This window comes from Equus asinus, chromosome 20, assembly GCF_041296235.1.
Source record: "Equus asinus isolate D_3611 breed Donkey chromosome 20, EquAss-T2T_v2, whole genome shotgun sequence".
Lineage (NCBI taxonomy): Eukaryota > Metazoa > Chordata > Mammalia > Perissodactyla > Equidae > Equus > Equus asinus.
Genome location: NC_091809.1, coordinates 24,852,057 through 24,876,476, shown reverse-complemented (window position 1 = coordinate 24,876,476; position 24,420 = coordinate 24,852,057). Strand labels below are relative to the sequence as shown.

Genomic DNA, 24,420 nt, shown 5'->3' with positions numbered 1-24,420 from the left:
TGTGCTGTGGCCACCACCACCTGCTGCTCCTGAATGAACACTTCTGGGGGAGTTGAAACTCAGTTACATAAGATCACTGAACAAGCTATTAAAAGGTGACTTCTTCGATGTGGTCTTTCTTTGACTCATTTGATGGTGATTGGTTTGGGTCTTGGGGACCATGGCTCCAAAGTGCAGGCCCAGATATTGAGAACTGTCCTCTTATTACAGTCATAAGAAGCTCTCTGGTGCACTGTGTTCTCTCAAAAGCTTTAAGAGTATGTTTGCAGCTGCTAATCACCAAGCAGTGATCTAAGACTGAAACCTCAGAAAAGGAATGAAGAGATGACCGACTGGAAGACAGTAAACCTGCAGCCTTGACCTGCGAATGTCACAGGGGTTAAGGAAAAACATCATGACCTCTGGATACCATTCAAAGAAAATACAAAAACAGAAAATTTCACAGCGGTGGCTGAGACTGGTGCTAATGTATTAAATTTTAATCATGTCTCTCAGTTAAGCTGTGAGTTGGATGAAAACAGGGGAAATTGTGAAAAAGAAAACCACAGGCCCAAATGGAGTCACTTTTGCTAGGCCCATGGAACCAAACCAGGGCTTAATACCTAACCTGACTGCAGCTTCAAGCTTCCCCAGGAATGTAGTCTAAGCAGTTGGTCTAGGTTTTTCTGGTCAGCACCAATGAGGCAATCTGCCACATGGGCCTCTCCATCGCCCAAAGGAAGGTGAGATAACGCACCCAATAAGATCCTTTTGTCCCCAAGGAAGGTAAGTTTGCCTGAAAGAATCCTTTTTTTTTCTTTATGATTTCCTTGTCCTGGCTTTGAAAGCTTTCCCTTTCTGTAGCCCTTTGGAGCTCCTCTCTACTTTCTAGATGGGATGCTGCCCAATTGAGGAATTGCTCAATAAAGCCAATTAGATCTAGAAAATTTACTTAGTTGAATTTTTGTTATTTCAAAACTAATAAAAATAAAATATGGTTCGGGCTGGCCCAGTGGTGCAGTGGTTAAGTTCACAGGTTCCGCTTTGGCGGCCTGGGGTTCACCTGTTCGGATCCCAGGTGCAGACATGGCACCACTTGGCAAGCCATGCTGTGGTAGGTGTCCCACAAATAAAGTAGAGGAAGATGGGCACGGATGTTAGCTCAGGACCAGTCTTCCTCAGCAAAAAGAGAAGGATTGGCAGCAGATGTTAGCTCAGGGCTAATCGTCCTCAAAAAAGATAAAAAATAAAAAAATAAAATAAAATATGGTTCATACACTTTTTTTTGTTTATCATGAGTGTTTATGGTGAATATCAAGTTTTAACAACTCAGCCTGAGGCACCAGCCCCAGTGGCATAGTAGCTAAGTTTGGCATGCTCTGCTTTGGTGGCCTGATTTTGGTTCCTGGGCAGGAACTCTTATCACTCATTTGTCAAGTGGCCATGCTGCGATGGGGTCTTACCTAAAAAAAAGAGGAAGATTGGCAACTGACGTTATGTCAGAACAAATCTTCCTCAGCAAAAACAAAATCTTCCTCAGCAAAAGAAAAAACTTAAAACCTCTGCCTGAGATTGAAAGCATGCCTAAAGTCTCACTCCTAGCATGAATTCTAGCACTGGCATCTAGGTTCCCCATGTTCATGTAGATAACAATGTAATTCATTTCTGATAACTCTTTTGATCACTTATCTAAAAATAAGCAAGTCAAAGTATGTATTTTTTCTTCCCTTTCATAGGCAAATGTCAAGTGGTTTACACTGTGAAATATGCTTTGCTTTCTAGTTCATGTAAAAATAAATCCTGCAACTAATTTCATATCAATGGTGGTGTGTCACCAGCACGTGTGATGGAGAACACTGGACAGCTGCTGCTGCTGTCCCTAACCAGGCCGTCCCTGATCAAAGACAGGCAATCATGCTAGAAGATGAGCTGGATGAACAGTCCACCTCATCTTCACAGTTTTACAGACTTTTAGCTCATTGCTGATGGTCTAGCTGCCTGGCAACAAGAACAACATGAGCTCCTTATCCAAGGTCACCTTTGGGAGAAAGCGCTTTGGGAGAATCTTGCTCATAATCACTCAAATGCATAAGAAGCTCACATGTCTCTGCACATACTAAATATCAAACCACAGAGCCTCACCTCAACTTTCAGGCTGATAAATTAGTTATGATTTCTGAGAATATGACATCTCAGTTGTACTCAGAAGCAGAAAAAGCAAACGGGGGTGTGGGAGGCAGGCTTTGGAGTATTGAGACAGTGGGTGCCCCTAAGTTCCCATGGGAGGAAGTCAACGGCTTATTTGAATAATTCTGTGGACAGACATGGTAATGAGACCCACTATGCTAGAGACCAAGACTGTAATACTATCTGTAAAAGTATAACTGCACCAGACACTACAAACTTATACATATGTTAATTATATATTTGACTTACATATAATATAAACTAATTATGTATAATACTGAACTATATGCTACCTATCCTATAAACAGGTAATACACTAAATATACCATAAATATATATATATACCGTATTCTAAATTCTGTCTATATATATATATATACACACACAGATATACAATATATGCAGCATTAATTTTATAGTATATACTACATAGTAATACAGCGACAAATACCTATTTTCTTTTTCTTTTTTTTTAATTTTTTTTTCTTTTTTTCCCTTTTCTCCCCAAAGCCCCCCGGTACATAGTTGTATATTCTTAGTTGTGGGTCCTTCTAGTTGTGACATATGGGATGCTGCCTCAGCGTGGTTTGATGAGCAGTGCCGTGTCCGCACCCAGGATTCGAACCAACGAAACACTGGGCCGCCTGCAGCGGAGTGCACGAACCTAACCACTTGGCCACGGGGCCAGCCCCCCTATTTTCAATATAGATGGAAAAGGCCTACACAAAATACTAGAACACTGAATCTAGCAATATACAAAATGACCTAAACACCATGACCACATGGGATTTAACCTGGGAAGGAAATACTGGATTTCAATCTGAAAATCAATTAACATAAGAAATAATTAATAGAATCATCTCAACAGGTACAAACAAGCATTAGACCAAGTTCAACAGCCCTTCACAAGGAAAACACTCAGGCAACTAGGAGAAACTCCCTCAGTCAACTCCCTCACCCTGAAATAAAGCATCAGTGAGGAACCCACAGCTGACGTCACTCTTGATGGTGAAGGACTGTGGGCTTTCTCTCTCAGATCAGAGAGAAGACACAGATGTCTGCTCTCACCAGCTCCACCCACCGTGGTGAGAAAGGAGCTACCAGGGCAGTTAGGCAAGAACATGGGAAAACCAACCACTCCAGAATTCAAACACACACACACACACACACAGCTCCACAGACAGACTTACAAAATCACACATGCTTTGTCATGGCACATATAGGAGGACACACACAGACACAGACACACAAACTCACAAACCCTCAGAGTTAATGGCTCAGAGACACACAGATGTTCCCATAGACACACAGGCCCAGGCCCTCTGCACTCCTCCCCAGTTTTCTTCACTGTTTAGGGCCCATCATCAGACACATGGTATAATTTTACTTATATATTTTCTTTTTCTCTCCTAAAATGTCAGCTTTAGAGCAAACAGGGATATGTGCTCTGCTCTGTTCACCAAAACACCTACCAAAAGCCCTGTCACACCAGTACTTCCTGCATATCAGGGCTCACAGAGACACACACAAACACACACTCACATGGAAGCTTTACACAAACCTCATCACAGGCCCAGATCTTCACAAAGTGCGTTCTTCTCACTCCCATCCCACCTGGTACAGGGGTGTCTCCTGGCTCCCAAACCAATCCCCAAAGAGGGGGTCTCAGCCCCTCCAGATGGGGAAGGGATTTCACACCTCCTGACACCACACAGTACAAATGGGACATCTCTACAAAAAACACAACATGGGAGACTGGATGGCAGTCAGGGCCCAAAATGGCTGGAGTCATAACGTTCTAGCCCCTCTCACTGCTACAAATGCATCCAGAAACCCCCTCATCATGAACTGTCCCTTTGTCACTTTGCTTTTCTATCGTGGGCTCAGTGAGGGGACCAAAGGTGAGCATCTCCTCGCTCAGCCCCCATGTCCCCTGCTGCAGGCTCCTTGGGAAACATCAGCTCTGCTGTGGACTCACATTCCCACAGACCTCACTCCGTCCTCCCACGGTGGCGCCACCATCTTCACTCAACACTTTCTCTTCAGGATTAGTGTCCAATTTGTGCCCTTGAGATTTTAATTTACAGAGGTGACTAAGTGACAACATGGACAGGCCAATGTCATTTAAAGAAGTTTATTACTTATATTTCCCAAGATTAGTGCACGCCATGCCAGGCAGGGTCAAAGGGGCTGCATCAGGGTTGCTCAGGAGGCAGAATCAGGAGGGGGACACAAACCTGGGCCACAGCCTTCATTTGGGTCCCACAGGAAACGTGAGTCAGGGCAGAGTGAGCAGCTCAGGACTGGCTGCTTTGAACAATCCCAGTAGCCTCTGGGGCCTAGGGACGGCCCTCAGTCATCTGGTTCCTGGCCCTGGGTGGGTTTAGGGCAGGGAATACTGTCTGGCGTGTGAGAGGCAGATAAGGAGGTCTGTAGGGACAGGGCACTGGATCGGGCGGTATGCACGTGAGACACCTGCTCCAGACAAGCTGTCCACCGCCAACGTGGAATGAGGTGTCCCTGGGAGGGGCAGGGTCTCCCTATGTCTGAGAGGACCCCCAAGATGTCAAAACATCTTAAGAAGCACTGAAGAAAAGCACGTGACTAATACAATCAGAAAGAAGACAAGGATTTGTCTGCTCACACCAGTTCAATTCAGCATGGTGAGGGAGGTGCTACCAGGGCAGTTAGGCACCAAATTACATAACAGCATTCCAGATTTTAAGAACATACACACACAGCCCCCCAGACAGACAGACAAAAATCACACAGGCTTCCTCACTGGACACACATGTGCACACATGCACACACAGACCCTCAGAGGTAATGGCCCAGAGACCCACCGCCCAGGCCCTCACACTCCTCTGCGGCTTCCTCTACCTCCTCAGGACTAGGCCCCATCTGACACAGTGCATGTCTTACTGTATCGCTTGTTTCTTGTCTCCTAGAATGTCAGCTCCAAGGGGTCAGGGGTATTTGTTCCCTCGGTTCACTGCAGCACCTACCAGAAGGCCTGGTACACAGGAGGAGTCCACACTTACTGAATCACGGCCTCACAGACACACCCACAAACACACGCCCCAGGCTTTACACAAACCTCCTCAGCCCACATGCACTCAATCATAACAGAGTGAACAGTTCTCAGCTAATCTCGTGTGACAGAGGGGTGACCCCTGACTCACAAACCAATCTCCACAGGAGGGTCCATCTGCCCCTCCTGATGGTGAAGGGCCTTCACACTTCCTGAGCCCACACAGTACAGCAAGGTCATCTCTGTAAGAGTCACAGCTCAGGCCCTGAAGAGGGGAGAGTCAGGGCCCACAATGGCTGCAGTGATCACCATGTCCCAGCCCCTCACGCTGCTGTGATCACTTCCCACTGGAAGCTCAGTGCGGACAACAAAGGTCTGTGCGTCCTCACCCAGCTGCCGTGTCCTCTGCTGCAGTCTCCATGGTCTGGGATCCAGCACACCTGAGGCCTCGCCAGCATGCAGACCTCAGGTGTGTCAGCCCCATGGGCCACCCACACTGAGGCCTTGATCGCCACCCTGCCCTGGAACAGAGCTGATGGGGGTGGAAGCCTGGGGACGTGAGACCCCAGGTCTCGCAGCCACAGAAACATCAACTTGGAGACCCAGGAAAGCACTAGAAGTTGTTGCAAGGGCAGGTAGGGATGTGGATTGACCCATTTCTGTCTCTTTCTTTCAAGAAACAGGGACATGGCTTCCAACAAAGGAGGGGGCATACCTGTGCCCAGGCAATTCAGGAAAGGGGCAATCCCCGCCATTTCTGGCCACTTCCTTTGACATAGTGCCACTTTGCATTCTGAGAGACTTGTAAAGCTAGAGGGCCCCATGACTCAGGAAGGTCTAGCTGAGACTAACATTTCCCACAGGCCTTGGGGCTGGACTTCTGCAGGGTGAGTCTTGTTCCAGAAAAAGTAAAAGCACCTGCCTTGGTGGGTGGGCTCCAAACTCACTCCAGAGGCGGGTTCTGAGGTGAGGGAGCCAGGCGTGGTCAGCACATGAGCCACTGAATCCACAGGGTGGAATGTGCCAGAGCTCTCAGGAGAGTGCTTTAGGCACAGCCAGGCACCTGAGGTACTCCCAGAGCTAGGACAAGACAGGGCATCTCTTTTTGACATTATTGGTGATAATGAGACTATTGAGAAACTGTGCTTGCTGGTGCAGGGGGGGTGTTTATGCAACAGGAGAGATTATTATCTTTCAGGGTCATGTGCCTCATGACGTGGGGTCTGGGTTCTGCCACTGCCTCAACTCACAGTCACCTGGGGTTCTAAATGTGAAAACAAACACAGGCAATCTCATGTAAAATGGAGGCAGGAAGCCCTGGAAGGGGAGCTCTCATGCACTACTGCTCACCATACCTTACAAAGCCCAAACAGGGAGAAGTGTCCCTCCCATTCCCCATCAGGAAGAAGCTTACTTTACAGACCCCAGGAGGAAAAAGGAAGAACTTCTCCTTGCCCAGCAACAGCCCAGGGCCAGGAGCCATGCTACCAACGCCTATACAGCCGTCTGACAGGGTCCGGGCTGAGAAGGGCCGAGGGGCGCAAGGACGCCCCTCGGTGAAGAATGGCTGGCCGACATCCCTGATATTTTCTGAAATGTATGCATAGTTTCTATCAAGGTTATGGCTATACTTTTTTCTGCTTTTTATTCTTGAAGATATATAGTTTAGCTTAGCTTTTCAGCCCTTTACCTTACTAACAAAATGATATTTTCTCCGGGCAGTGTGCTCAAGGGACTGTTAGCCCTGCCCCCTAAAAGACAAAGGAATGCTTTCACCCCCTAAGGGGCGCGGGAATGTAAAGATGTTTAACTGCCCACTGAGAACGCACATAGCCCTGGGGATAAGACACCCTGGAGTCGCCTTTTGTTCCCATTAACCATCTACACTAATGGCGTAAATGAGGGAGGCAGGGGTGGCTCCCCCAGGATGTAACCAGAGGGAATGCTGTCCTGTCCGGAGGTCTGGACCTTCTCTCTCTGATTTAACTTTACCATGAATTACAACAGATGTCAAGGTACCTATCTCTTTTAGCTTAGAGACAACAAACAATAGGTAATTGTGGAGAAGATGATCATTAACCTTATGCTCTATAGAATAGAATGCTAATAAATATTCTTGTGCTCGTTTTTTTTTTAATTTTTTTTTTAAAGATTTTATTTTTTTCCTTTTTCTCCCCAAATCCCCTCAGTACATAGTTGTATATTCTTCGTTGTGGGTCCTTCTAGTTGTGGCATGTGAGACGCTGCCTCAGCATGGTTTGATGAGCAGTGCCATGTCCGCGCCCAGGATTCGAACCAACGAAACACTGGGCCGCCTGCAGCGGAGTGCACGAACTTAACCACTCGGCCACGGGGCCAGCCCTTCTTGTGCTCGTTTTTTACTTCCTTATCTCTCTGAGAATATTTGTAGAGCTATTTCTGTACTAATCCTGAAAAATATAAAAACGACACTTGTGCACAGTAAAGTTGGACTTGATAACACCAACCCAAGTCTCACGTCTCTTCCCTCACTGCGCCGACTCCGTCCATCCCTCAGGAACATGGACTCAGCTGGAGCAGGACTCCGGCAGCCCAGCCAATGAGAAGCCACCACACTCAACCACTGTCACCACCCTAAACTCTCATTTTTCAATGGACTGCTATTCCATTCAGGCTCTCCTAGCTTCCTCCTGTCCTCTGTAAAAGCAAGCCTGTCTGTTCTGTTCTCCCTACCTGCCTATGGTTCACCATAGCTTGCATGTCCTGAATTGCACTTTCTCTGCCATTCCCAAATAAACTCATTTTACTGGCAAAATAATTGTCTGTTTTTATTTTAAGATTGACACACAGAAAATTTCCAGAGTGGGACAGGTGTTGCAGTTAAACACGTTTCCCAACAAGGAGGTACAAAGTAGGTTTGAGACGGGAAACTCAAGAGCTGGAAACGGCCTCAAGACCTGCTCTGGGAAGACAGGACATTGATGCCCAAGGATTACATGAGGATGTACTCGGACAGTTTCCACTTGAAGAGACGTGTCAGATGCACCTTTAGGTTTCAGGATGTGACCCAGGAAACCTGGCGTCAACTCAAAGATGAATGCCAGGAGCCACATCACTTTCTCACCAGTTATGTGAATGGCATGTGGGCAGGTGTAGCCCTAGAGGGAGTTTTCTAATTCAGACTGGGTACCAGGAACAGTCCATAGTGGTCTTTATTCTTCTTCCCCAGTCCTGCCACTTTTTCCTAAGAAGGAACTCAAGGTGGTACAAGGAAGTGTTGCACACGTAGTAATCAAACTTCAGGAGAGCTTAATATTCTCCTAGCATATGAAAACATTTTTCTTGTTTTCTATTAATTGTTTTTAGTATATTCACATACTATTTTAAGAGCAACTGTGAGTTTTCACAAATGTACAGTTACCACCATCAGGATGGAGAACACTCCATCACCCCAAAGGAACCCTCTCATGGTGGCCATTTGCACTGAACCCTCCCACCCTAAAGAACTGATGTGTTTTAGGCTCCTACTTTGCCTTTCCCAGAATGTCATATAAGTGGAACACCATGCTGCCTATGGGTCCTGTTTGGAAACTTTGATGCCTCATTTGTGAAAGCGAATAATTATACAAATCTTGCAGCATTCTTGTGAGTTCAAAATTTTTGACATTGCCCACTATGCCTTCAAAACTAAGACTCCTCTGTTATGAGCTCTGTGAATTTGGGTAAGACCCCATGCTTAACTTTCTGTATTTGCATCATGGGAGGAAGGAATGCTCATCACAAGAGGTTATTCTTTTCTTTTTATTGCGTCTATATGAGAAGATGGATGTTAGCTGACCTACTGTGATAAGTATTTCACAATATGTGTAAATCAAACCATCATGTTGTACAGCTTAAATTTATACAGTCGTGTATGTCAATTTTTTCTGAGTGAAACTGAGAAAAAAGCAGTCAGAGACTTCTGGTCCTGGCCTGTCATGTAGGGAGCTTCAAGCTCAACTCCAGTCTTCAGAAAAAAAAAGCCAAGAAACTTGAAATCGACAACTCTTCCATCAGAGAATTGAGGTCACAGGGTAAACCACTGTCTCCACAATTAGAGAGAGACACACAAAAAAGTAGCCATTTGAAAATATACCCAAAAGGTTCTATTCTGATAAAGCATGCCCTAAAACCAATCTACTTAATAAGAGCATAAATGACTGCGAGTTTCGAAAAGCTAAATGGAAACAAGCGAACAAGCAACAAGGGACCGGGGCAAGGGAAACAGCCAACTTGAGTCTCTTCTAGCCTTTTCTTCTCTCAAAGGGGGGACAACTGTGAAGATGATGGGGTTTTCTCCCCCTCCTGACATCAGATATTTCATGTCTGTTCCAATGTCACTTTTCCAACTATCACTGAAGAAGTATCCAACAGTTTGATTCAATTCTAACACTAACTACCCAGAATTCACATCAGACTCCACAGGTTAAGAGCTCAGTCCCACAAACTGCCCCTTCTTTAGATGCCAACCACAGATGGGGCGCCCAGGCTGCCAACGTTTCCACTCAGGCATCTACAGATCCACAGATTCCCTGAACATCTAATAACATTTGGTAATTTACTGAAACAATAGTGAGACCACAGCAAACAGCTTTAATTACTGTTATTGGTTTACTATAAATGATACAACTCAGGAACAGACAAAAGGCAGAGATGCATAGGGCAAAGCAGCATCGTGGTATGTGTGAGGGGAGTGGAGGTGGAGGGGGCTGCAGAGATTCCACATCCTCTCTGGACACTCCACCCTCCCAGCACCTGCATGTGTTCACCAATGCAGACTCTCTCAGAAGGGGCCAGCTCCGTGGCCAAGTGGTTAAGTTTGCGCACTCAGCTTCTGCAGCCCAGGATTTCCCTGGTTCAGATCCTGGGCGTAGACAGGGCACCGCTCACCAAGCCATGCTGAAGTGGACTCCCACATGCCACAACTAGAAGGATCCACAACTAAAAATATACAACTAGGTACTGGGGGGGCTTTGGGGAGAAAAAGGAAAAGTAAAAATGTTGGGGAAAAAAAAAAAATCTCTGTGAATTCTATTTTTTTTTTCTGCTTTATTTCCCAACCCCCCCCCCTCCCCGATACATAGTTGTATATCTTAGTTGCAGGTCCTTCTAGTTGTGGGATGTGGGATGCCGCCTCAACGTGGCCTGACGAGCGGTGCTATGTCCGCGCCCAGGATCCGAGCCTTGGGCCGCCGCAGCAGAGCACGCGAACTTAAGCACTCAGCCACGGAGCTGGCCCCTCTGAATGCTATCTTTAAGGGGTCTGATTGAAGTTTCATTACACGGGCACAATTTATTAAATCATTGGCCATTGGCCATGGGTCAAGTCACTTTCCAGCCCCTCTACTCTACACAGAGGCTGGGAGCTGGGGCTGAAATTCCCAAACCTCTACTCAAGGCGTGCTGTTTCTAGTGTCCAATCCCCATCCTGAAGCCATCTGGTAGCTGGCCAAGAGTTGCTTCATTAAAACAAAAAACACTGTGTCACTCTTTTCATTCAAGCAATTCCAAGGACTTCAAGAGGATTTTGCTAGGAACTAAGGACAAAGAACAAATATCTTTCTTACTATATCACAGAAGGTCAAGCCCAGGGACACAGGCTCACTGAAAGACTGAGACCCAACTGCTGGACTGGAGGATGCTCGCCCTCTGCCCACACCTCCCTCTACATCAACTGGGCTCTTGTTTAATAGTAGTGGACTACACTGAAAGAACTACACGCTTTCCAGCAACATCAAAAAGAAGGCAAGTTTGTCCCTTCTTACTCATCCTCATCAACCTTGTATTGGAATTCTTAGTTAATGAAATTAGACACAAAAAGGAAATAAAATGTACATAGATTGGGAAGCAGGAAATAAAACTGTCCTGGGGCACAAGATTGTCTATAGAGAAAATCTCAGAGGATCTCCAATAACAAAGAAAACCCCTTGAACTAAGCAGAGAGTAGAGGAAGACTGAAAGAAAAATGTATTACTATAGAAAAGTCTATTGCTTCTTATGAATCCACACATACAAAGATGAGTTGAAATCATCTTTGACAAAGGACCAAGGGCAATTCAGGGGGAAAACACAGTGTTTTCCTCAAATGATTCCAGAAAAACTGGCCACCAACATGCCCAAAAAAGGAATCTAGACACTTACTTTACATTTTTCAGAAAAATTAACTGAAAATGAATCATAGATATTAGTATAAAATGTAAAACCACCAGACTCCTAACAGACAACATAGGAGGAAATCTAGGTGACTATGGGTTTGGTGATTAATTTTTACATACAACAGCAAAAGCAAGATCCAAGACAGAAAACAATCTGTTTGACTTCATTAAAATGAAAATCTTCTGATCAGCAAAACACAGTGTTGGGCGAATAAAAACATGTCACAAACTGGCAGATAATCTTTGAAAGTCAGTTATCTGACAAAGGACTGGTGCCCAAACATGCGAAGAACTCCTAAAACTCAACAAAAAGAAGACAGACAGCCCAGCTATAAATGAGCAAAACATCTGAACACACACTTCAACAACGATTTACACATGGTAAATAAGCACACAAAAACAGGTCCAAAATCAAACGTCACTAGGAAATTACAAATAAAAGTAGAATGAGATATGTTCACACACTTATTACAATGGCTGGAATTAAAAACACTGAGAACAATGAACGACGATGAAGATGGACAGCACCAGGAACCCTCAGGCCTTGCTGGTGGGAATGGAAAATGGTGTACCTACTTTTGAAGAAAGGCAGTTTCTGAAACACAGTCTACTCTTCCCATATGATACAGCTATCAGGTTCTTTGAAGTGACCCAAATGAGTTGAAAACTGATGCTCACAAAAATCCCTATGTGGGAATGTTTATAGGAGCTTATGCCTAACTGTCAAGACCTAGATGTAACCAGGATAATTTCAATAGATGAATGGATAAACAATCATGGGTACATCCATAGGATAAAACATTCTTCAGTGATGAACACAAATGAGGTTATCAAGTAAGAAAGACATGGAGAAATTTTAAAATCATACTGCTAATGAAAGAAGCCAACAGGACAAGGCTCCACACTGTATGATTCCAAGCATGTGACATTCTGGAAAAGATCAAATATAAGACACTGAAAGATCACTGGTTACCAGGGATTTGGGGTGGGAGGGAGGGAAGAATGAATAGGGGAGCACAGGAGATTTTTAGGACAGTGCAAGTGTTCCATATGATGCAGAAATGACAGAGACATGTCATTTTCCACTAGCGAAACCCCAGAGATTGTATAAGACAGAGTCAACACTAATGTAAACTATGAACTTTCATGTGTCAAATTGGCTCATCAAATGTAACAAATGCACCACAGTGATACGAGATATAAAACATAGGGCAAACTGTGTGGAGGCAGAGGGGTTATGTGGGAAATCTCTGTAATTTATGATCAAGTTTTCTGTAAACCTAAAACTGATCCTAAAAACAAGTCAACTAGGAATAAAAGATAAAGACAAACACATTAATATTCACCCCTGATGACTGACTGAGGACAGAAACAGACTATCTTTCATTCAACTAATCTGAACTTATTTCAATAGGCCATTATGCTGCTCTATGAGGTCTGCACCGCGAGGCTCGGAAGAGAGAACCTTCCATTGAATGTCTTGTTAAGAGCCCAGCACTCTATGTTCTGAGAAGTGAAGTCATGTTAAGGAGAAACAATTGTCCTCAATACTATATTCCTTAAGGCCCCAAAGATCATCAGGGGCACCCTCCTTAAATTTACCAGGATCCCAGGTATAACTGTAATTTGACACCTCGGTCGATTAACTGCTTCAAAGTTTCTGAAATTGCGCATCACATCAGAGAGCAAAGTTAATTCAGAAGCAATGTTGTAGAGGCCCAAACGCCAAGCAGTGCACCTTCATCTGTTTTATTCTGTAAATTCTCTTAGTATATTTTGGATTTCAAATTAGTTCAAACTGTAGACCTTTCAACAGTTTTCTCTTTTGCTCCCTCCCTCTTGTCCTTCCCTTTTTTTGTAGTTTTTTTGGGTTTTTTTTGTCATTGGATATACTTTGGGGGAAAGGGCATCCTATCTACCCTAGTATTTATATATTTTTTCTTCCCAAGAACCTCTAAACAGTGTCATCAAGTTTAGGAGCCTCCCCCATGACTACTGGATGTTGTAGTGAGTTTAAGATCTCTGGACTTAAGTCAGATTTCAACTAATCCCTTTGCTGTGTCACAGCGGTGCCATGGGTGTTGTCCCCTGTAGGGGATGAGGACATTTCCTCTTCCCAAATGTGGGTTCGTCTGGCCGGAGAACGAATTAAATTCACATGAGACAGAATAGCAAGAGAAAATTAAACAAAGCTTTATGAGGAGCCATGGCCCGGGGCCTTTCTTCCCGAAGGAAGAAAGGGCACCGAAGAAGTGGGGTACACATAGTGGTTATATACCCCCAAACAGGGTGTTTCACATGTGATTGAAATGTCCCTCCCACAACAGTCACAAGATTGCCCTGTCGGCACAGCGCTTGATGGACACAGCAGGCAGTGGTCTGCTGTCTTGGTGGGCGTAGCCAGAGGCAAGTCGATTGTCTGGAGCTGGGCGGTCACAGGTGAGCTCAGCAATCAGTTCCTAGCCTAAAGAAAGATGCTTAATCCTTAAATGCCAAAGTTGGGAGGGGGAGGGAAGTCAGTTAAAGGAGGTTACCAGACTAGCACAATAAAATGCAGATTTAAGTCCTTGCCTTTGGTATTGATTAAGAGTTTCTAGAGAGAAGGTCATCTCCTTTCTTCTTCCTGGTACAGAGAGGGAGGCACCTTTTACAGATAGAGATTTACCTTACAAATGTAAAGGTGTCCTAAGGAAGGGCAAGTTCCATTCCTCAGAGCCTCCTTCCCTGTCCCAGTTTATCAAAAGCAATCAGCCTCAAATAATCCTGATGCCAAAGAGACATATCTTGGGGTGGCCAATTCCAGGTCCCCACATCCCTATAACCCCAAGGGACAGGTTCTTTGTCATAGTAGAGGCAGGGGCAGCAGCAGCAACAGAGGTACTTAAGGGTCCAGGTGAGCCCTCGGGCATTAGGGTGTGGATTCAGCCTGCCATCTACGGCTGCCCTTCCCCTCTCTTCTTTTTGTCTTTTTAAATGACAGCTGTTTCAGGTGTGACCACTGATGGATCCTCCTCTTGAACAGGGTATAGTCCCCCTGTGCCACCCCCATCTCTGGGGCATCTTGGAGCGAACTCAGCCGCTGTCACAGCTTCACTCTAACTGGATAAATCCCAGCAAACACATTGAAACAGGACCACTTTAAAGACACCCCAATCCCATACTTCAGTTCCCAAATGCCTATAAATTCTTGAAATTGCCAACTCTGCTCAGCTGAACCTAGAACTGAGGCTTTGAGAGTCAACAATGCAACACGGGGCAGCACAGCTCACAGCACGAGCTCCCCCAGCAAGCAGCAGCCCGCAGCTCATGCCACCACTAGGCAGCAGAGAAGGAGAGCAAGAGAAGACAGACCCACGGGTGGGGTCACGTCTGGACATGCTGCTCAGGGCGCCAACTGTTACGGTCACCTGCAGAGGGGTGGTTCCTTTGTTCGGACTGATGCCAGGGTGGCACACACACACACAGGGTAGGACAAGACTTAGGACTCACATAACAGAGGTCTGAGGGGAGGGCAGGGCTGGCCTCTCAAGCAGCTCTGACAGGGCTCAGAAAGCAAGGAATGGAGCCTGGCCTGGGGCTTCACTGGGCCTGGGGGTGGGGCCGGGGCAAGAGCTCTGCACACAGGCAGGGGCTGGGGTGGTGGGAATCTCCTGCCTGCTCTAGAGGAGAGAGCACCCAGGCTTCTCCTCAGCTTGTCCAGGTGGGGGCACAAGGGGAAGAGGGTGGGTGAGGCTTAAGCTGTGAGCAGTCACCCAACATGTGGAGTCTGACTGCTCGCTACAAGGACAAACATGGGTAAAACTATATGAATTTGCAATTGCTTGTTTTTATATAAAGAAACACTAACAGGAAGCTGAAAAATTAATCAAAACTGTGTATTTGGGGGGTGACTTGAGTAACAGCACTGGAGGGGACCAGGATATGTTGGCCATGGGTCTTAATTTAGACTTTGCTTTCTTACAGATTTATTTTTTAAAAAGAGAGAATCTGATATATATTTCATTATTTAACACTTCTATTTAACTTTTGCACATAGGAAACTATTCTAGGATTTAATTCCTTTAAACACTAACAGTTACAAAAGTGACAACCACAAAATGAAAATTTTCAAATCTCTTTCTAACTAAAAGAACAAGTGGCAGCCTAGTTTGTCCCTCCCCTATAAGTCACATGGGGGTATTTTCACGAATAAGGAGTATATTTTAATGCTATAAGGGTTTGGGTTTAACCTGTTAAATGTATTGGATTTTCAAAGATTTACATAAGCTTTCAGAAGTTTTCTCACATCAATCAAAATAGAAGTTCAATCGCTTTAGCCTTTTAAATTTCTATGTTCTCTAGAGACAGGCACATAGAAAAAACTGATCTAAAAAAGGAAAATGTGCTGAAAAAGTTAATACATTTATCAAACATCTTAGGTTCTCTTGCCTAAAAGGAACAAAATTTGTATTTGGTGCCACAATTTTTTTGCTTTCCTCACATCCCATCTCTCCATCAACTTACAATCTCAGGGCCCAAGTGTTAAGGGAAACTGGAGCCAAAGGGCTGCACTAGTCCATCGATAAAGGAATCCAAGGGAAGAAACACAAACACTGGAATCAGCTCAGATGAGCAGCCTGCTTCCCACAGGACAGAAGGAAAGCCACAGTCAGAAGGTCCGGTGTTCCTGCCTCTCCTGGTGGAGACAGAGCCCTGGAGGGGGTCAGTCCCTGGAGAAGGAGGGGAGGGCACCTGAGCAGCCACAGGAAGGAGCTCTGGGAGCCCCACACACCCTCCTCTCCCCAGGGAACAGTGCACATGCTCCCTCTCTCAGGCTCCATTCTCACAGTGAGGAAACTCAGCTGGATTCAGTTTAAGGTGCTGACCCAAATGAGGTCCCTAATTGACAGACCTTAATCCAGCACACAAAGCTCCTGACATTCACAGGCTTGCTCAATGTAAACAAATTACTATCTGAGTGCACCTACACTGTGGATGCAAAACTCCAAATCTAGAAGTAGGTCCAAGGAAATCAGTTACCACCTCAGAAAGGGCATCACTCCCCACCCCATGAGCACGTGCACCCCCAGCTGTCCAGGGCTCTGCAGCTCCTCTCAGGATCAAGGCTCCTTCCATGGGGGTGTGAGCAGTAGGACACCTGCAGGGTGAGGCTCCCCAGGAAGAACAGCTGGGCTTCAAGGCCTTCCCTCTGCAGGCTCAAGGGGGCCTTAGTTTAGATTCACTTCCCTCAGTCCTCTACACCCATTGGAGATTTTCTAGACGACCAATGATGCCTTAAATGATGCAAATCCCATGTTTGAACAGTTCTACTAAAACACTCAAACCAGTCTTTACGTGGAAATCAAGGAAAAAAACTGTATCACATGTTGCTAGCTCCTACAGGAATGTACTGAAATCCAGGAAAATAATGTTAATTATTTCCATGAAAAGAAATGGTTTTATAAAATATTACTCATACTTGAGCACTTCAAGTCTGCCAGTTTCAGCCCTGGAAATCCATGGGAACTCACCCAAAATAAAAGAACAGACCTCAGAATATTAGTAACATGCTCGGGAAGAAAAAAAAAATCACAATTTTTAAATCATGCAAGGAACTACTGGCATGTTTTTTCTGAACTTCACCCCTTTCTTTCCTCTTTGGAAAAATTTTATATTGTGTTTCAAGCTGTATTGATTAAATAAATTTCTTTTCCCTGAAAACCTGACTAAAAAAAAAAGAATGTATCTTTTAACGGTAACAAACCCAGGGAGGGGCCGTGCTGACTGGACAGATCACATGGAAAAGTTTGCCCAGAGGAACCTCCAACCAAAGGACAGAGGATTGAAGGTCCCTGCCCAGGACCCAGCCTGGGAGGAGAGGCCGAAGGAGTTCACACAACGCGCTTCCAGGTGGATTCGCTACTTTTTTCTCATGTAAAACATACACAAACAAGGAAGAAACCCATTCAAAAGGGCCGCCCATTGACTGTGGGAAAATGATAAACAAAATATCGGGTCTGTTTGTAGCTGATAATGATGCTGTGATCAGAGACCGGAAGCTGGCGTTTGGGAACGTGAGGAGGGATTTGGAAATTTAGGGCTTTATTGTCGGTCCTGGAAGAGCTGGTGGACAGGGTCAGGGATTTGAGACTCTGCTCCTCAAAAGTACGGAAAATTGAGAGGAAAACAGGTGCCCCTGGGGAGAAAGGAGGCCCTGGGGACCCACAGACCGCAGCCCCTCCGCGCACGGACCCCGGAGACCGAGGCCCGACTGCCCTGCGGACCCTCCCGCGGGCCCCGCACCGTCTGGGACACGCGGGGCTGCGGACGCACAGCGGCCTAGAGACGCTCCGGCCCAAGTCGCCGCGCGCAGGGACCACAGGACGCCCGGGGCCCGGCTGCCGGCCCCCACGCTGCGGCCGGAGGGGCCTGAGGGCCGAGCGGCGCCACCGCGAACTCGGGGCCGCAGAGCCCGGAGGGGACCGCGGGAGGCCGGGCCCGCCCCGCCGCTTCCGAGCAGCCCTTCCTCCTCCGGGGCTGAACTCTCACCATTGCTGAGGCTTGTGGGTTCCCCGGTGTCCGTACTATGATTCCGTATAGGTCACAGCGCGACAGACTCAGCCGCAGAGCACCGTGGACCCTCTGAGTGCATGTGACCCGTCACCGGAAGGACTGTGAAGCGACAGAAAGTCGCAAGTGGTTGCGGTGCGTCGCCCCGCCCACCTGCCCCAGCGACGACCCTGATTGGACAGTTCAAAAGGCCCCTCGGTCCACGGTGACAGCAGGATGGAGATTGCGTGGGAGCCAACACACAGCTGGAAGTGGTCCTCTTTAGGGACGGTTCCGCTGAAATGCAATGCTGCTTGGCCACTCAGGGATCTGTGACCCTTCTTTGCAAGCACATTTAAAATCACCTCCCGGTATGTAATTGATGCAGGGTCCGTGAGCCAAAGAGTCGAAAGAAAGATTTCCTGGACTCTCAAGGTCTGGCAGTAGTGATCTTTTATTTAGAGAATAGTATGGAATAGCATGGGGACAGGACCCATGGGCAGTCAGAGCTGCTGCTGCTGGCATGGGGACAGGACCATGGGCAGTCAGAACTGCTGCTGCTGGCATGGGGACAGGACCCATGGGCAGTCAGAACTGCTGCTGCTGATGCTGCAGACATGGGAACAGGACCCATGGGCAGTCACAGCTGCTGCTGCTGCTGCAGCAAACATGGGTTGAGAGTAGGGCTAAATTTAAGGCATAGGTATGTGAGTTATCTCTTTACAAGACAAAGGAAAGAATATGTAAATAAAAGTCATTAAAATGGTCTCGGTGCAGGTGGAGTCTGGTTATTGGGTGGTCCTATAACTTTTAGATAAGAATCAAACCAGATTAAGTAAATGACAGAAGCCACCACCTTAAATGTTATCTTCAGCTAAAGACAAAGGAGGATGTTGGTGGTGGGGGGAGTCAGCTACATGAGGTTACCAGACAAGCACAATAAACTAGACTTAAGTCCTTGCCATCCCCATTAAGAGTTTCTAGAGATAAGGTCATTCCCCCTTTCTCCTGATGCAGAGGGGGAGACACCCCCCACAGATGGAGACTTCCTTCACAAATGCAAATATCTCTCATCAAAGGGCAAGCAAATTCCACTCCTCAGAGCCTCCTTCTCATCTGCAGTTTTTAACAGTAACCAGCCTAAAATAATCCTCATCATGAAGATTAGTCTGTCTCCACTTTGATCTTTGATCTTTTTCCCAGTGCTTCCCCACCTCCACTGATATCAATCTTTAAAAAATCCTACAGCCTCCCAAGCCCTTAGCTCTGATGGGAAGTTGGAACCCACAGCCCTAGCTGGGCTCAAGTTCTCTTCTCAGTCTAACTACATGGTGTGAGATGTGTTCATTCAATTCTCAGGTGTACATCTTACACTGGAGGGAAATTTCTTTTAGGTCATTTTTTGAATGTATCCTGAGAGAAGTTTGAAATGTAAAAGTCTATAATATCCCCAAGGTAATTCAATTCCTATTTGGACTGATAGAACAAAGAAACAAGAAAAGACTTTGTAAATGTGGGATGTATCTGGAATATTCATATGTTTAACAGACTGGAACACAAAACTCTTTTGCATTGCAAAACTCTTAATGCATTTATGCACTTATTTGAACAGTTGTGGGTTTTTGTGAGAAACAGTACACATACAACATAGCCCTTTAATGTCTACAACTCACTGTCTTCAGTATATTCACAGATACCGTGCAATCATCACTGCAGTCAATTTCAGAATATTTCCATCACCTAAAAAGAAACCTCTATACCCTTAACCTCTCACTGCCCTGTCTTCCCACCTAGCTCCTCTGAGCAACAGCCCTAGATGAGCACTAATCTATTTTCTGTGTCTATAAATTTCCACGTTTGTTGACTTTCATATGAGTGAAATTGAATAATGTGTGGTGTTTGTGTTGACTTCATTCATTCAGTATAATTTTTTTAGAGAATTCCATGTTGTAGCATGTATCAATACTTCATTTTTTTTAAATTGAGATATAATTGACAAGTGATCTTATATTTATTTCAGGTCTACCACAATAAGTCCAGTCAACCCAGACATCACTACACAGAGTTATAATTTTTTTTCTTGTGTTGAGAACTTTTAAAATCTACTCTCTTTGCAAATGTTAAATATACAATTCAGTATTATCAACTATAGTCACTATGCTGTACATTACATCCCCATGGCTTATTTATTTGATAACACAAAGTGTGTACCTTTTGATTACCTTCTATATTTACTCCATCAAAGTTCCATCTTATCCATATTTAAGTGTATAGTTCAGTACTGCGAAGTACACTGACATTGTGAAACCAATCACCAATGCTTTTCATCTTGAAAAACTGCTCCTTTCTGAGTATTAAACAACACTTCCCACTTGTCCCTGAGCCTCAGGTCCTGACAACCACTGTGCTGATATCTCTATGAACATGACTACTCTATGAACTTCCTATCAGTGGAATCATACAATTTTTGTCCATATTTTCACTGCTTTGTTTCACTTAGAATGATGTCCACAAGTTTCACCCATGTTGTAAAATGTGTCAGAATTTCTTTTAAAGCTGAATAATATTCTATTCTATGTATATACCACATTTTGTTGATCCATCTATCTGTTGATGAACGCTTGGGTTGCTTCCACTTTTTGGCTACTATGAATAATGCTCTTATGAACACAGGTGTGCATATACCTGTTTGAGTCCATGTTTTGACTTCTTCTGGGTATCTACTCAGAAGTGGAATTGCTGGATCATATGGTAACACTTGCTGTAATATTTGAAAAAAGTGCCATACTGTTTTCCACAGTGGCATCATGGTTTGCATTCCCACCAGAAGTGCACAAGGGTTCCCATGGCTGTTTTCACTTTCCTGATGGTGTCCTTTGAAGCAAAAAAGTGATTAATTTTGATGAAGTTCAAATTATCTATGTTTTTAGTGTTTTTACTTTTGGTATTATAACTCATAATTCTTTGCCAAATCCAAGGTGCCATTTTTGTCTCTGTTTTTTCTGAGTACTATTGTCTTACCTCTAGTTTAGGTCTTTGATCCATTTTAGTAAATTATTGTGTGTGGTATAATGTAAGGGTCCAACTTCATTCTTCTGCATGTTCCTATCCAGCTGTCCAGCACTAACTTTTGAAAAGAATATTCTTTCCTCATTCTTGGTGCCATTTTTGAAAACCAGTTGACCATAGATGAATGGGTTTATATTTAGAATCTCAATTAAACCTATTGGCCTAGGTGTCTGTCCTTGTGTCATTACCAAATTACCTGGATTGCCGTGTGAGTAGTCAGATTTTAAATCAGGAAATGTTAGTCTTATTACTTTGTCTTACTTTTTCAAGATTGGTTTGTGTGGCCGGCCCCATGGCCGAGTGGTTGAGTTCCTATGCTCCGCTGTGGTGGCCCAGGGTTTCGCCAGTTCAAATCCTGGGCGCAGACATGGCACTGCTCATCAGGCCATGCTGAGGCAGCATCCCACATGCCACAACTAGAAGGACCCACAACTAAAAATACACAACTATGTACTGGGGGGCTTTGGGGTGAAAAAAGGAAAAAGAAAACTTTAAAAAAAATTTTTAAAAAAAGATTGGTTTGTGATTCTGGTTTGCCTGCAATTCCTATAATTTATCAAAAGCTTGCCAATTTCTATAAAGAAGTCAGGTAAGATTCTGATAGGGATTGTGTTGAAAATCCAGATCATTCTCAGAAGTATTGCCATCTCAACAGTATTAAATCTAAGGATCCATGAACATGGGCTATTTTCCCTTTTATTTATTGATTTATTTATTTTTAGGGTTCACTATTTTTTCTTGCCTCTATTTCTTACAGAGTAATAAAGAAAAAGGAAAAAGATGGCATCACTCCAAGGTCTTTGCTCATTTATTAAAGATTTGCAATGTCTGAATATCCCACCCTCTCCCAACCTCACCTGATTCGTTTTAATTTCCAAAAATGCAAATTACATTTTTGGCAATAAAAAAAAGTTTAATGGTTATTATCACTAGAAATTATTTTCAAGGAACATGTAGCTAGAAGAGGATGTTTCTCCACATACCCTCAGAATGCTTGCAGCTCTGTAACTGATATCCTTTTGCCTGTGTGTACATTCACTAATGACCATCCAATGCAGTGATGCATAGATTGTAAATTTAATATATTTGCAAGTATATAATCATTTTTCTGTCACCATGTGATTATCATAAATATGCATTTTTTGATACAGCTCCCTCTTTTTTCATTTTACCTTTTGACCCCCGTCACCAATTTCTTCTACCTCCCCACCCTGTGCCTCTGGCAACTACCACTTTCTTATCTGTACCCATGAGCTTGGTGTTTTTGTTTGCTTGTTTTAGGTTCCACATATAAGAGAGATCATACAATTATTGTCTTTATCTGATATATTTCACTTAGTGTAATGCCATCGAGATCCATCCACGTTGTCACAGATGGCAAGATTTCATTCTTTTTTATGACTGAATAATTTCCATTGTACATTTATAACACAATTTCTTTATCCATTTATTTATTGGTGGACACAGGTTATTTCCGTATCTTGACTATTGTAAATAATGGTGCAGTGAACATGGGGGTGCATATATCTTTTTTTTTTTTTTAGGAAGATTAGCCGTGAGCTAACAACTATTGCCAGTCTTTTTTTTTTTTCCTGCTTTTTTCTCCCAAAATCCTCCCAGTACATAGTTGTATATTTTAGTTGTGGGTCCTTCTGGTTGTGGCACGTGGGATGCAGCTTCAACATGGCCTGATGAGCGGTGTCATGTCTGCGCCCAGGATCCCAGCTGGGGAAACCCTGGGCTGCTGAAGTGGAGTGCGTGAACTTAACCACTTGGCCACAGGGCCGGCCCTATTTCCTTTTCTTTCTAAACAATTCTGGCTAAAATATCCAGTACATTGTCAAATAGAAGTAGCAAGAGCAGACATCCTTGTTTTCTTCCTCATTTTTGGGAAAAAATATCTGGCCTTTCACCTTCAAATACAATATTAGCTGCGGGTGTCCTATACTTGCTCATTATCAGGTCCACAAATTTCCTTCAAATCCTGGTTTGCTGAATGTTTCTATCATGAAAGGATGTTGAATTTTGTCAAGTATTTCCTCTGAGTCTATTGAGAAGATCAAGTCATTTTTGCTTTCAGTCTATTAACATGATGTCCTACATTAATGGGTTTTGAGAGGTTAACCCAGTCTTGCATCCCTGGAATTAATCCCACCTGGTCTTGGTGTATAACTCAGGTTGTTGCTGGATTAGGTATGGTATTAGTTGAGGGTTTTTTTTGACTCATACTGAAAAAGGAAATAGATCTGCAGGGTTTTTTTGGTGATACTTTCGTCTGATTTTGGAATCAGGATAACACTGGCTTCACAAATGAGTTTGAAGTGTGTTGATTCTGTTTGGGGGAGATTTTGTGAAGAATCACTGTTAAACCTTAGCTGTATGCTTTGGAGCATTCTGCTGTGAAATCCTCTGGGCCTGGGCTTTGCCTTATGGGTAGCTTTGGTTACTAATTCCACCACTTCACTTCCTATATTCTAATCAGATTTTCTGTTTCTTCTTGAGTCACTTTTGTGTATTTCTAGGAATTTGTCCATTTCATCTAAGTTATCTAATTTGTTTGCAGGCAATTGTTCATGTAATTTCTTTATAATCCTTTTTATTTCTATAATCTCAGTAGTAATATCCCCTCTCTCATTCTGATTCTAGGAATTTGAGTTGACTCTTTCTTTAGGTCAATCTAGCTAAATTGTCTATTTGTTCTCTATTGTTAATCTTTTTGGTCTTTTCATAGAACCCACTTTTGGTTTCATTGATTTTCTTTATGGGTTTTCTATTCTCTATTTTCTTAATTTCTGCTCTATTTTTTATTATTTCCTTTTCTCCTTACTTTTGGTTTTGTTTCTCATCGTTTTGAATGTGTTAGGTAAAAGGTTAAGTTATTGATTGAGTTATTGATTGATTTCTTTGTTAGTTTATGCATTTATGGGTATAATTTTTATCCATATAGTGTTTTTGATGTAGCCCATAAACTTTGGTATATGGGGTCCTCGTTTTCATTCATGAACAATGTTTTCTAATTTCCTTAATGATTTCTTTCACCTATTGGTTATTTCAGAGTGTCTTGTTTAATTTCCTCAAATGTGAATTTGCCCAAAGTTTCCCAAGACAGTAATTTCTTTTCTTTCTTTCTTTTTTTTTTTTTTGAGGAAGATTAGCCCTGAGCTAACATCTGCTGCCAATCCTCCTCTTTTTGCTGAGGAAGACTGGCCCTGAGCTAACATCCGTGCCCATATTCCCCTACTTTACACATGGGACGCCTACCACAGCATGGCTTTTGCCAAGTGGTGCCATGTCTGCACCTGGGATCTGAGCCGGCAAACCCCAGGCCACCAAGAATCGGAACTTGGGAACTTAACTGCTGCGCCACCAGGCTGGCCCCACGTTTTTTTTTTTAAATACTTTATTTTTCTGCTTTCTCCCCAAAGCCCCCTGTACCTAGTTGTGTATTTTGAG

The 24,420-nt window shown here is 44.1% G+C and overlaps 1 protein-coding gene across 3 annotated transcripts in view; it reads right to left on the bottom strand.

Annotated features, from left to right (window-relative positions):
- The window catches only part of LOC106835979 (zinc finger protein 709-like), a 33,068-nt gene extending 15,025 nt beyond the window's left edge, over positions 1 to 18,043 (bottom strand). Inside the window, exon 1 of one of the 3 annotated variants that reach the window (XM_014848607.3) lies at positions 17,899 to 18,043. In XM_014848607.3, coding sequence (XP_014704093.3) covers positions 17,899 to 17,901 — 3 coding nt within the window. In that variant the 5' untranslated portion in view covers positions 17,902 to 18,043. The remainder of the gene's footprint in view (positions 1 to 17,898) is intronic. The other 2 variants (XM_070492128.1, XM_070492127.1) reach the window with 2 other exon arrangements.
- Between the last annotated feature and the right edge of the window lie 6,377 nt (positions 18,044 to 24,420).